The sequence below is a fragment of the Gadus morhua genome, chromosome 2 (genome assembly GCF_902167405.1).
Source record: "Gadus morhua chromosome 2, gadMor3.0, whole genome shotgun sequence".
Lineage (NCBI taxonomy): Eukaryota > Metazoa > Chordata > Actinopteri > Gadiformes > Gadidae > Gadus > Gadus morhua.
In genome coordinates, this window is record NC_044049.1 from 1,830,241 (window position 1) to 1,844,259 (window position 14,019).

Consider the following 14,019-nt stretch of genomic DNA (forward strand, 5'->3'; position numbering starts at 1 on the left):
GTATTCCTGGCCCGCCCCGCCGGAGGACCACAGGTTCTGGGCGACGTGGCCCGGCGCGCAGCCGAACTGGCTGACGGCAAAGATCTGCAGCACGGCCAGGGCCTTCTGGATCAGCTGCAGGCCCGTCTCCCGCATCCTCTGGGCCTGAGCGGGGTCCACTGCGGGGCCGGAGGGAGGCGGGGGAACGCTTTAGTCAGCGCAAACATATCACGTCTACGATGGGTGACCAATAGGGTTTCTGCAAAAGTCACTTCTGTTTAGCTTTACCAAGTCTGAAATGTCAATATATACAAGCCATTAGTTTAGACAAATACGTATACACGTATTAATTCAGATCAATGGAATAAATATAAATAATATCTTACTATGTCCCCATCCAAGTGATCTAAAGGTTGTTCTCTGTTTTAAACACCTCTTGTCGTTAAGCCTCTGACAGGTGGAGTATACAGTCGGTATCTGTGTACTGTGTCTTTAAGGGAACCCCACCAACCTTTCTTCCTCGCTCCTGTCGCCCCGGGGCCGGCGGCGTGCGGCTGCTGGCTCTGGACGCCGTCGGACAGGAGCGGGTTCCCCACCTCGTCTGAACAAAACATTGACGCGTCAAACAGTGTCCCGACTCCCAACGCATATCGACCGAGGAGCATCGCCGAAACAGTGCAAGAAATGCATGACAAAGGACAAAATCCAGACCATAATTTTGAGGGACAATTCGGTTTTCGGGATAGTGTCGGCTAGTTTTATGGTGGAAAACGCCCTTACCCTGGATGAAGTTGATGAACATCTCCAGGTCCCTGATCTGGGTCTTGAGCTGGTCCACCAGCTGCTCCTTGACGCGGGCCGGGTTGACGATCTGAGCGATGGCCGCGTCGACCCGCTGCCGGAGCTCCTCGGCCGTCAGGCTGCCCACGTCCTCGTTCAGGTTCACGTCCAGCTTCTTGATCAGCTCGTCGATGATCACCTGAGCAGGAGGAGGGAGGGATGACACGCTACCCTGGACGTGGCGGAGTCTCCGCTGCACTCTAACTTCAAACCTCCAACCAATCCACGCAATCTAACCACCAACCGCTATCTCCATCTCTAAACATTAACACGGGTTTAATTATGAGTTTAAGGGGTTCAACTCATCTGTTGGCTGGCTATATTGCGTCCGACATAGTGTCCGATGCAAACCTAAATACATGATTAATAGTGAGTTAATGAGTTAATAGAGCTGAACTCGCATCTGTTGGCAGGCTAAATGCCGAACGCCCAAGATAGTGTCCAACGCTAGGCTGGCCGTCTTTGTGTGTTCTGTTGACCATGCAGGAGGAGAGTAGCGAGCGATAGAATGAACGATGCCAAGATGGACTGTGAAGCTGGGTTCCAGGAGGCAATTGAGTTTAACAGAATGTTATCTCAGGACATAGTGGTGGTAAGTAAAGGGGTACATTGATTATGACTGTGTTACAAAATATACATGGATTTTAAATGTATTATATGAACTGCATTACATTGTAAAAAAACGTTATAGTTTTTATTTATAGCCTTTTTGACCAGCCACGATGGGAAATCCTACCTTTTGTTTCTCCATGACCACCGACTGGGGCAGTGAGTCGTAGCTGCCCTCCTGATAAGCAAACTGCTCCAGATCGTCTAGCTGGGTCTTGAGCTGGACGATCAGATCCTTCTGCTTCTCTCTCTGGGCCTCCAGGCGTTCCCGCTTCTCCCTCTCGCTCTGGCCGGGACGAGAAGACCAGACGCAAAGAAATCAGAGTGGGAGAGCGAGGTCCGAGCGGAAAACAGTGAGCCAGACACGACAGCAGCCGGAGACACACAGCGAGGACAGCGAGGACAGCGAGCACACTGAGGACGGAGACGCAGAAGGTGTTCAGACACGGCCACCAGTCCATCTCAGAGTCATTCAGCAGGAGAAGCCACCAGACAAAAAGCAAGCTCACATCGCACTCTCACCAAACATCATGAAACAAGTTCAACTTTACAGTACATTAGCCAACGGATAATCTCACTTAATCTTTGCCTTCATTATTCAGCTACTCTTCAATCAGGGATAAATAGCAGGCCCAAAGATAGTTTTGGTTCCCATTGCCACAAAATAGGTGTCGTTGTTCTGTTGTTGTGTGTAGTGTGGGAACTTGGTTTAAAGGGAAGGAATATAGAATGAAATTGAAAGATATTCTGTCAGTGTGTCATCCTGCTTCTCCGAGCTTGGGGCTAGGATATTCCCCAAGTTGCAGTTTGCCAGCGCTCCCTTTGAGATGAAATGCAAAGAACCGCTATCGGCTCCTGTAGGGGATGGGTTTGGATAAGACTAACATACCAGGGTTAGTAAGCTTACTCTACCCAATGCCAATAGTCCACATTAATACTAATAACTCTAACAGTCTGCTAGCCTATGCCTTCCTGAGACATATCATGCAAGTATAACAACATAATTTGTGCCACAATTTGTGCTTCTCGACTCGTACTCACCAAGTCCTCCTGTAAGTAAAGCACGAAGCGAGGGGGAAATGAAAATAGGCAGAACAAAAGCATTTAAATGTAACAGGCAATAGACAAGGGGCTATGGTGGGTGGAGGATGAGGGGGGGGGGGGGGGGGGGAGGAGCCGTTAGCTTAGAGCACACATGTAATTAAATAGATCCTGATCGTCTGACTGGAGGCCTGTTCTGACCGCATGGTGAGTCACACACGCCCACCTGTGTGTCAAACAGCCTAGTTTCCCCTCAAGAGATAACACACAAGAGCTAGAGGAGGCTTACCCAGAGGCCAGACGTAAGCGCACAGAACTGGTTATATTGGCCAATGGGGAAATTAATGTGGGGGGTGAACCAGCTCGAGGAAACAAACGGATATTTCCTTGTGTGCGCACACACAAATATAAAATGTTCTGTCCTTATTACTTATGTGTTCAACCATGTCCATATGTCTGGATGTAACTGTACAACTACCATGATATGACGAACTGATGATCAGTTTATAACATTGGGTTTGACGCAAAAACATGCGTTCTGAAAAATGTATCGTGTGTGTGTGTGTGTGTGTGTGTGTGTGTGTGTGTGTGCGTGTGCGTGTTTCATTCGGTTCAAAAGCATTGTTGACAATTCGTTATGAGGAAATGACCACATAAATTGCCTTATAAGTAACGGGGGGTGGCTTTGAGTACCATGTCATACTACACATGAATAGATCTTCTAATTTAATGTCATGAATGAATAACAAAGAATGTCTTTAGTCCCTGTGAGTTCAGATGGTCTGAACGCAGTGGTCTTTGCGTCTCAACGCAGTGGTCTTTCCTTGCCCTTGTTAGAGGCTACTCACCGAGTTCTCCAGATGCTTCGCATCCTGCGACCTGCACCCCACGACATGGGGGCACCCTTTGAAGGCGAACTCCTCAAGCTCGACCAACATCTTCTCCTTCTCGTCGGTCTGAGCGTGAACTATTTGCTTCAGTCTGAATTGCACCTGTGCAAAGTGGGAAGTGAGAGCGAGGAGAGAGGAGTTCAGGAGATCTTGCTCCGCTTCTAGTTTCTTTAACCTGGCGGTGGTCTCCTCCACGGAGGCGGAGGATGAGCCCCGGGTTCTGGGCTGAGCGCTGCCCCGGACCCCACTCTCCTCCTCGGGGCTGGCCACAGCACCGACCGGTGCCCATCGCTCCCCGGCTCCGGCCGACGCGCCTTCGCTGTCCGATGTTGACAATTCCTCGGTCGACATTTTGGCAAAAAGCGATTTTTATTCTTCCGTCGCTACTAACGATATACTGTCATTTGTTGCCACGGATGCCCCGCGGTTGTTGACTTCAATCGCAGAGAAAGCAGGATTACCACGGAGGAGACAGGTGCATCGCCATCTTGGGAAACAAACCAAACAGTGCGACGTCAACGCAAACGCGATGATGACGCAACGCAGACGCGATGACGCGTGTTTGCGCGCCGAAGTCAAAGCGCACCGAACAGTTTCGATTTTGGCCACCGCTGACTATTACAAAGACGGTTTAAGTGATTGTTCAACTCGGCATAATAGATAAACGTACCAAGCACCTAAAATGACAATGTCTGTAGTTTAGTGCTGCATCTATATATATACAGCACTTAACTACAGAACATGTCCTTAAAGGTTGGGTAGGTGATTTGCGAAACGCCAGCAGATTTTGAAAATACACAACTCAAATGGTCCTACCCCCTCTCCTTCAACGCTGACTCTGACTCCACCCATTCCAAGTACCTGGACGCGCAATCATGCACGAGCGCGAACAGAGATGCGCGAGAGCGAGTCAGGCTAGCGTAGGTTTTCGTTTAACAACATGGCACTACATTCAGCTGTAAGTTGCACCCAGTACCGCGGGAAGTAGGAGTGCTGGGGGTGCTGCAACACCCCCTGTCCGAGGCCCTGTCTTATCACAGAAAACGGAGATTTCTGAAAACGCCGGTTATGTGTTGTCGTGTCAACGGGGAGAAACGGGATTTTAGGTTCTGAAGCGTCACATTATGCACCAGGAAATGCTTAACGTCATGTGAGCGCCCGCTGTACCGTATTGGTCCGAATATAAACACAAACCCCATTGTAAGACGACCTATATTTGGAAAAAAGATTTGAAGACCAGATCCGTTTTTTATGAATAAATAAATAGTATTCATTGAAATAATATACGAAAATAAAAAGGCATCGAATTAAACACTGCATTGCCACTAAACAGTAGTGCAAATAGGCCGTACTGATGTGTAGGCCTACACCAAAGACTATTCCTGACACTCCTCTGCCCCGCTGTGTTCGCTCTGGCTGTGGTCGCTCCGAACTGTTTCGGCCCGTGGCAAAGCGAGTCATCCTCGCTGCTGTCCAAGGCATTTTGAGACGCAGCATTTATTTAATGCTCATATGACCTATGCTGAAAAAAGGTTATATGAAAAAGTGTGAGGGTAGCGGTGGTGCGCTAAACTTGTTCTGTGAGCAGCTGGATGTGAACGATCGATTTTCAACTGTCCGCGCATGCACTGGTGTAATTGAGCTGCGCTGCTATACATCTTTTTTTATCAATGTAACGAGTTGCGAGTCTAGTGCAGGCTGAGGTTTTTTTTTTCCCAGCACCCCCTGCTGAGAATACGTTCTCGCTGCAATGGTTGGACCAGATGTTATAAACATTAAACGGTCACATAAATCATTACTATTTTTAGAAAATGTATGTTTGTTTCATATAATTGTATTGGAAGTCCTGGTTTTCACTAGGGTTGCCGCGGTGTGGACATTTTCACACCGAGTAATACACTCGTCTCCACACCGGTATTACCGAGTATAAACGGTATAAACTTTGAAACTAGGTAAACCGCCACACAAGCATCGGTTTTTAGACCCTTCTCGTCCTTCAGTTGCCGCCAACGTTCGAAAGCAGCGCCTAGGATTATTCTTGATTTCAGTTTTTCTCTTTCAGCGTTTTTATTATCAATTACTCTCTGAAAAAGAGTTTTCCTTCTCTTTGCTGGTGGTGGTGGTGGTGGTGGTGGTGGGGATGGTGGCGTCTTGTCTGCCATGGAAATTGTCTTCTACTGCTAGGTCCAAATGTGGATTAACTAGTTCCAGTAGCTACCGCAGGATAACAACAAACAGGAGCTTGCTCTGGGTCACGAGCTCTGGGTCACGAGTACTGCACGAAGGGGTCGCGCGCGGGGCGCGGGGGAGGGGGAGTGCAGTACGACCGTTTGATTGACGTACTTACTGTCCAATGCAACTCGGTGGCAATGGAAATGATTGGCTGGAGTTTTTCGAGCCCTGCCCGTTCCACAGATGATTGACTTGTTTAATTTTCATGTCAGTACTTCTAACTCAGTGGCTGTAAGCGGGTTATGATAAGGATTTCAAGTAATTTTGCAAAAATGGCCAAAAAAGCAAATCACCTATACAACCTTTAAGTGCTCAAGATATATTTGCCTGTATTGCTTGTGTTGTTTGAGAATGTGATATGATGCAAAGGTGTATCCTGAAGAAAAGGTTCAATGAGACTAACCGGTATAAATAAGGGTCAAAGTAATATGAATAAAGTATAAGGCATAATTGTTTCATTTATAGTATGGATCTGGACTATGGAATTGTTGTGTGTGGACAACATCAAAATAAACTCCATTTGGAACCAGGAATTTGTTTTGTAAAACTTTATTTCGTTTTTAAACACAATCAGAGCGCATTTTCACAAACACTATTTATTACATAGATCAAATATCTAAAAGATCCATCGTTCGATTTGAGATTCAGGACAAATAAGCCCCTATAGTTTGGTATGCACCACCATTTATATTACGTAAAATAAACATTATTTTTACAAATACCCGTATCAAAGTATATTCTAAGCCAATCAGCCACGTTCAAGAAACCCTCAGTTATGATTGTATTGTTTTATTCTCAGATTCATTAACTTTTGATAATTTCCCCATCACTAAACCAATTAATCCCAAACCAGCAGATCTAGCATCCATTGGCGAGTTTCCAAGTAGTGCAACTTGATTTGGAGCCATTAAGAGCAGGAAACAGCAGCTGATTAAAGCTTCAGAGCTCTCATTCCCGGCCTGGAGAAGAACATGTGCCAGCTCTTCCACTGCAGCTCTACGTTCCGGCTACAGGTCCCGCCCTCACCGCAGGTATGGCCGGACGGGCAGCAGTGCTCCATATCGTCGCAGCAAACCGCCTGTGGGTGGGAAGGGCGATGCTATGTTAGCTCATACACCTACCTAGCATCGTCAGTAACATAGTTTGAAGCCGCTTTCAGAAAGTCATTGATTATTTCAATGCGCTTGATATTGTACCACTTTGGGTACGTTTGATTGTTTATGCCGTTGCTTAAGTACAGTATAGCATCCATTAGCAGAGGGGCAACCACTGTAATCTGATAACTGTATAGAATACCCGGAGAGAGACCGCCACTGTAATCAAAGTACTACATTATACACACTAATAGAGAGACTCTCCCTGTAGGCACTGTGCAGAATAAGAGAGGGACCTCAGTTTAAATGAGACCACTTGAACACAGCACACATCAGGGGACGGGCGGAAGCTCCGCACACAGTGCAGTACAGCGTACGTTAGGAGACGAACAACAGGCCCACGCATTGGAGGACTTCTGGCAGCAGGTCTCCTCCTCTGGGCAGGAGGAGGAGGCGCCCTGGCAGGTTCCGGCCTGCTCCTCCTCCGATCCGTCCAGCTCCTCCTCTGAGCCGTCCAGGGTAAGGTGGGCCTGGGGCAGCACGATGCGGGAGAAAGGGAGGCTGTCCCACTCGACCACGGTCACCTGCTGGCAGGAGGCAGTGCGGGTGTTGCAGCTGTAGCCCCAGGGGCAGCAGTGCTGCTGGTCAGGGCAGCACACGGCCTGCGAGGGGGGAGAGACGGAACCACCCACGGAACCACAGGTTTGGTCGGGAGTCAACACAGGGTTAAGTTCTACAAAAGTGTGGGCGTATGGTCAACCTTTGCTATAACATGCAATATTATTTCAAGACCACGCTCTTTACAAGATAATGTCTCTCCATCTCTTTCACTGTCTTTATCTGTCCCTCTCTTTATCTTTCCCGCTCTTTGTCTCTCTCTGTCTTTATCTGTCCCTCTCTGTCTCTGTCTCTCTCTCTCTCTCTCTCTCTCTCTCTCTCTCTCTCGCTCTCTCTCTCTCTCTCTCTCTCTCTCTCTCTCTCTCTCCTTCTCTCTCTCTCTCTCTCTCCCTCTCCCTCTCCCTCTCCCTCTCTCTCTCTCTCTCTCTCTCTCTCTCTCTCTCTCTCTCTCTCTCTCTCTCTCTCTCTCCTTCTCTCTCCTTCTCTCTCTCTCCTTCTCTCTCTCTCTCTCTCTCTCCCCTACCTCATACAGAGGGCAGCACCCCCACTGGCCCGAGGAGAGGCGGCAGCAGGTGAAGTGAACGGCGCATCGGGTCTCGCTGTCACACGGCACCGAGTCCCCAAGGGCCACGCTGTCGCCCCCCACGGCGGGGACCTTGGTGTACCAGGGGATGGCCACCTCTCCTCGGTAGCACTGGCCCGTACTCTCATCACACTTGTAGTTGTCGGGACAGCAGTGGGCTCCGTCGGAGCAGCACACCGCCTGGGAGACAGGGAGGAGGTGGAGACGGGGCTCATTTGTACGGCCGCCGTCTTCCTGTCACCGTCCGTTTCCTACGCCTTCTACGTTCAGCGCTACGTAAGGTACTGTACAGTAAGGTACAGTACAGTATGGTACTAAGGTACAGTAAGGTACAGTACAGTAAGGTACTCAGGTACAGTAAAGTACTGTACACTAAGGAACAGCATAGTAAGGAGTACAGTAAGGTACTGTACACTAAGGAACAGCATAGTAGGTACAGAACAGTTAGGAACAGTAAGGTACCGTACAGTAAGGAACAGCATAGTAAGGTACAGTAAGGTACAGTACAGTAAGGAAGAGTACATTAAGGAACAGTACAGTAAGGTACCGTACAGTAAGGAGCAGTACAGTAAGGTACAGTACAGTGAAGAACAGTACAGTAAGGTATTATAGAGTAAGGAACAGTACAGTAAAGTACAGCACAGTAAGGTACAGTAAGGTACTGTATGGTAAGGAACAGCACAGTAAGGTACAGTAAGGTACTGTATGGTAAGGAACAGCACGGTAAGGTACAGTAAGGTACGGTACATTAAGGAACAGCACGGTAAGGTACAGTAAGGGGAACCTTTGGTATGGGGCAGCAGCCCCACTGCCGGGCTGCGATCATGTAGCAGCAGGTGGTCTGTGGTGGGCAGCGGGTGTGAGCGTCACACTGGACGTCTCCGCCCGCAGACACCTCCTGTTCCGACGTCTCTTCTTCTGCGTTCTCTCCACTGGCCTCAGCTCCAGAGGGGTTCTGACCGAAGGGGAAAAAGTTTCACAGTCGCTATTATTGAGGAGGCAGTGACATTGGTTTGGATAATAGATTGTGCCTGTGTCTGTGTGTGTGTGTGTGTGTGTGTGTGTGTGTGTGTGTGTGTGTGTGTGTGTGTGTGTGTGTGTGTGTGTGTGTGTGTGTGTGTGTCGTCTGTGTATGACCAGTAAGTTGAAATTCAATCTTCACTGTAGATAGGAATGTGTACATTGCTTGCAGGTATGAAGGTGTATATCAACTACAGTTATGAATGTGTACATTAACTACAGGTATGAAGGTGTATATCAACTACAGGTATGAAGGTGTATATCAACTACAGGTATGAAGGTGTATATCAACTACAGGTATGAAGGTGTATATCAACTACAGGTATGAAGGTGTATATCAACTACAGGTATGAAGGTGTATATCAACTACAGGTATGAAGGTGTATATCAACTACAGGTATGAAGGTGTATATCAACTACAGGTATGAAGGTGTATATCAACTACAGGTATGAAGGTGTATATCAACTACAGGTATGAGGGTGTATATCAACTACAAGTATGAAGGTGTATATCAACTACAGGTATGAGGGTGTATATCAACTACAAGTATGAATGTGTATATCAACTACAGGTATGAATGTGTATATTAACTACAGGTATGAATGTGTATGGGCCCTCCACCTCCAGGGCAGCCTGCGTGGGGACAGCCGCTGACTTCTCCACCCAGGGGACCTGGGTGGAGCCATCGTCGCAGGTGCGTTCTTTGGGGTTGCATGTCGTGCCATGCGGACAGCAATGTATCAAGTCCTCACAGCAGACGGCCTGGGGGGAAGGTGGAGGAGGAGAGAGGGCTAGAGGGATTATTTGATCACTGTAATATCAATGTACAATAAGGTGCGATGGTGTGACTGTATGATATCACAGAGAATGATAGACCATCTCCCGTGTTGATGTATGCAAATCTGTCTTTCTCAATGAAGGTGGTCGAGGCTAAAGTTCTAAAATACTAGCAAATATAAAAATGGTACATGTTAATCATTTAAGTACACAGGTAGATCTTTGAATAAGTAAAATTAAAACCCAATATCTTTTGAAAAATATCATATTATTGCTTCCTATTCGTTCACAAGACATTTTAACCTACATTCTAACTCTCCCTGCACACATTTACTTTATTTCTGACCGTTTCAAAGTCAAAGGTATCAGAATAAGGCGCACCTTGGGTAGCGGACAGCATCCCCACGCTTTGTTGAGGGTCTTACAGCACGTCTCTCCATCCAAACAAGAGTAGGACTTGTTGCATTGGATATCGTTACCTAGGGAACACGTTTCCAGGGTGCAGACCAATTTAATACGATATGGCCCAGAATGCACTTTGTGATATAAATAATACTTAATAATACTACAGACACTCAAAGATGCATTGGTTTTACCAGATGTGGTTTCTGAGAGCAGCTCTGTAGCGTCCTCTATTGGACCAGCAGGGGTCAACTCAGTGGGGGTCTCGGTGGGGGTCTCAGTGGGGGTCTCAGTGGGGGTCTCAGTGGGGGACTCAGTGGTGACCTCACTTGGGGTCTCATTCGTGGTCTCAGTGGGGGTCTCAGTGGTGACCTCACTTGGGGTCTCATTCGGGGTCTCAGTGGGGGTCTCAGTGGGGGTCTCAAGGCTCCCCTCACCAGAAAGGGCCGGAACTGTCCCTTGTTCTTCTTCTGCAACCACAAACAAGTCAAGCATAATTTAACCACAGTGCCCCCACATGTACATAACGATGTGTCCGTAACATGTTTTGTTCGTTTTGTACCACTTTCGGCTCTCTCCCATTCGGCTATCCTCCTTGCATGAAGCTTGGCCCACATCGGCGTCTCCTTCTTGGTGGACAAGGAAACACATTTGGACTGTTCGACATCACACACACTGGCCCCTGGGCAGCAGTGTGCCATGTCCTCACAGCAGGTGGCCTGGACGGGGAACAGAAAGGCATGGCGGTGGACCAGGGAAACAGAAGTAAAACCACGCGGCCACACTGCCGATTGCTGCTCATTTCCAGTTCCGCTCGCTGATGCGGAGCACGGAGTCGGACAGACGTACCTCTGGGAAGGGGCAGCAACCCCAGCTGCTGTCGGAGTTCTGACAGCAGCTGGTCTCCTCCGGACACTCTGATTCGCCGTCACTGCAGACGACCGGGCTGACGAGCTCTGTAACAGTCAGATGAATCAACATAATAGATAGGTTATCAGGGTGAGAAAGTAGATATTGAGGTTTTCTCTGGAACAGAAGGAACAGTATAATGAAATTCCGATAAATGGGATGGCAACAAATTGCCGACTTCAAAACTGTATTTGCGGTAAGATAATGGCAAATAAAAATAATGACAGAAGACATAGTTGGGGAAACCCTGGCTACAATTTGCTCTTCTACGGAGCTTGATGCTTATGTGGGTATGAAGGGAGGACAAACCTTTACTGATACACGAGCGACTGTCGACGCTACACCCGTGTCCTTCGGGACAGCAGTGTTTCCCATCGCTGCACGAGATACCCTGTTGTCGGGAATCGATCGCAGACATAATGAAATACAAATCGTACAAAAAGACTACAGACAGTTGACCCGGTACATCAACGGATCACTTCAATTCGGTACTAACTGTCATCTACCCGATGTCCTCCACTGAATTCATGCATGAACAGCACAAACTCCTTCACAAATCCTTCTTCACAAACATCAATCAAGACTCACTTGTTCAGAGTTCACCTAGACTAGAAGGGTAAGGGGTAAGGGGTAAGGGGAAGGCGTAAGGCGTAGAAATGGGATTGGGCCGCAGTAAGGCTGGGCAGCCAAACAGAGGCCCAATCACATTTCTACCCCTTACCCCTTCCCCTTACCCCTTCAAAACATGGGGAGGGGTAAGGGGAAGGGGTAAGGGGTAGAAATGGGATTGGGCCTCGGTTTGGCTGCCCAGCCTTACTGCGGCTGGACATCTAACCCATGTTGCTGTTCATTTGTCCCATAACCTAACTAGGTTAAGTCACCTTGGCGAGGGGGCAGCAGTTAAACCGGGTCAGGGCCTTCAGACAGGAGTACTCCGGCGGGCACCGGGACTCATCCGGACAGATGTTGTCATCCTCCTCCGTGTCGTACGACCGCACCATCCTGAACGACTGCAGAGATTGCGGAGATATTGATCGTGATTATCTAGAATTATCTACATCAAATGATATAGAGCTTGTTTATAAATGTATACATTAAACCGTGTTTACATAATTACTAATCACCCTTCTTGGGCCTAGAGATGTCTTCCTTCCACTCTCTAACTGAAAGGTGTTCTGGTAGTCATTTGCGTTGCCACTGTAACCACAAAGTCTGATACTGAGGCCGCACTAATCTCCTCACTTCTCTGTATAGATTCCTTGAACTGTCATGTCGCTACAGACCCTGCATGGCTCCCTGTGACGAGCCATGCATGTTATATGAACGAGTGTATCAGTCACATGTCATTACTAAGACACTGGCGGTACTTGACATGGGGACCTTACTTTGGTGAGCGTGGGCGGGGGGGCAGAGCGTCCCTCCTCCCAGGGGACGGACATGGTGTCGTTCACGCAGCAGGAGGCTTCCACGTCGCAGCGGGTATGCACCGGGCAGCAGTGGACCCGGTCCTCACAGCACACCGCCTGCACAAAGGCTCAACTGTAGCCGCCGCCGGCGTTTGACTACCAAAGCAGGTCGGATGTTCGTATCGCACAGCGGCGCCCGCTAACCCGGTCATAAAGGCATTAAAAGACATTCAACCTCACGATAACGATGTAAATACTCGAGGTGTATCTGAAGCGAGGAGATACCCAGCACGGGGCTTTAAGGTAGCCGTACTCGTGTGTTAAGATATGTAAATAGAGAGCGTGTGGAGCATGCGGTGTGAATGGTGGCTCTAGGTCTGCTGGGTGGGTAGGTCTCAATGAACCTGCTCAAATGGACAGCAGGCGAAGCCGTTCCCTGGGCTGCTGCAGCATGTGTGGCCCTCCACGCAGCTGTCCGCGGCAGGGCAGTCCTCCGCCCAAACCACGGCCGGCACCACCAAACACATCAGCATCCAGGTCTGCATCTGCACAAGCACAAGGAGGGGGGGGGGGGGGGGTTTGCAGGCTTTAGCCCCAGATTATTCACACTGTATAGCGTTGGGGTTGTTCATGCAGGATCAATTAGGCCTCATTATTAGTGGTTAGTTAGTCAATGTATTCATTTTTTTAATTCAGATATAAAGGCTACATGGTCAAATAGTTTGTAATCCATCATATAGGCTAATGGAGGGTTGAACAGGAAGTTTGTTTGGTGTGATTTTAAGAACATTCTGCCCATGCATTGTTGTAACAACTGGTCTGTAATAAAGCGTAATAACATAATTCATTTAAATGCAATTACGCAGTACAACGATTGCAATCACAACAGTGTGACTTGCTTTGCAACCCACATTAATACATATATATCTAGTCTTGTAGGTGAGACGACAATACAACTATCTTAAAACAAGTAAATCCATGGACAATTATGTGAAGGGTTTAATATTAATTGCTGCAATTCAACATAACTTGCCTTACCTTTGCTGTTGACTTAATGGCTGCTGCGAGTTGTGAGATATTTTGGATTTCCCCTTTCGAAAGTTTCATCAGGAGGTTTATATATTGCGCACACCCTCGTCAGAAAGGACCATCCCACTCGACAGGAGATCAGCAGATCAGCGTCGTATCGTATCTGTCCATCTCCACATTTTAGATTTGTGTGTGCATGAAGACCGACTCCTTGTTTGAGTTTGACCGTTTGTTGGGGCAGCATTAAAACAATTTTAGTTGTTGTTAACTTTGTTGACATGTGACAGACGCAGATCCGCCGGAGGGGGGGCGGGGCCAGCAACAGACGCACTGAGCAGTGAAGAGGAAAAACTTGATTTAATAATTAATGTTTTTTTTCATTGGATGAGTGCTTTCATTTTTAAAAGGAAGATTAAACAATCACTTTGAAGGTTAAATACAATAATCACTTATTTTTTCATAAAGTTCTGTAATTAGATAGGTAGGATGTCGTTTTATACATTTATTTTTTGGTCTAGTTATTTTTATCTTAGATTTGGGGGTTTGTTGATAATTCAGATCAGGCAGAGGCAGTAACGAGAGCCCTTTA

At 47.7% G+C, this 14,019-nt stretch overlaps 2 protein-coding genes across 3 annotated transcripts in view; both read right to left on the reverse strand.

The window, feature by feature from the left end:
- rundc1 (RUN domain containing 1) overlaps positions 1–4,104 on the reverse strand; it is a 6,807-nt gene extending 2,703 nt beyond the window's left edge. Inside the window, exons 1-6 of one of the 2 annotated variants that reach the window (XM_030339826.1) lie at positions 3,318–4,104; positions 2,470–2,478; positions 1,556–1,714; positions 760–958; positions 491–580; positions 1–158 (exon numbers count right to left, since the gene is read on the reverse strand). The exon at positions 1–158 is cut by the window's left edge and continues 2,703 nt beyond it. In XM_030339826.1, coding sequence (XP_030195686.1) covers positions 1–158; positions 491–580; positions 760–958; positions 1,556–1,714; positions 2,470–2,478; positions 3,318–3,710 — 1,008 coding nt within the window. In that variant the 5' untranslated portion in view covers positions 3,711–4,104. The remainder of the gene's footprint in view (positions 159–490; positions 581–759; positions 959–1,555; positions 1,715–2,469; positions 2,479–3,317) is intronic. The other variant, XM_030339836.1, reaches the window with a different exon arrangement.
- A 2,020-nt stretch (positions 4,105–6,124) lies between these two features.
- On the reverse strand, positions 6,125–13,703 carry grna (granulin a). Its single transcript, XM_030339853.1, has 14 exons — positions 13,440–13,703; positions 12,806–12,946; positions 12,381–12,518; positions 11,877–12,005; positions 11,305–11,386; positions 10,936–11,042; positions 10,649–10,805; positions 10,281–10,556; positions 10,066–10,163; positions 9,529–9,669; positions 8,671–8,841; positions 7,827–8,066; positions 7,063–7,347; positions 6,125–6,669 (listed from the first exon to the last, which is right to left on the reverse strand). Exons 1-14 carry the CDS (start codon positions 13,506–13,508, stop codon positions 6,523–6,525), a joined length of 2,181 nt encoding a protein of 726 aa, XP_030195713.1. The 5' UTR covers positions 13,509–13,703; the 3' UTR covers positions 6,125–6,522.
- Positions 13,704–14,019: the final 316 nt, after the last annotated feature.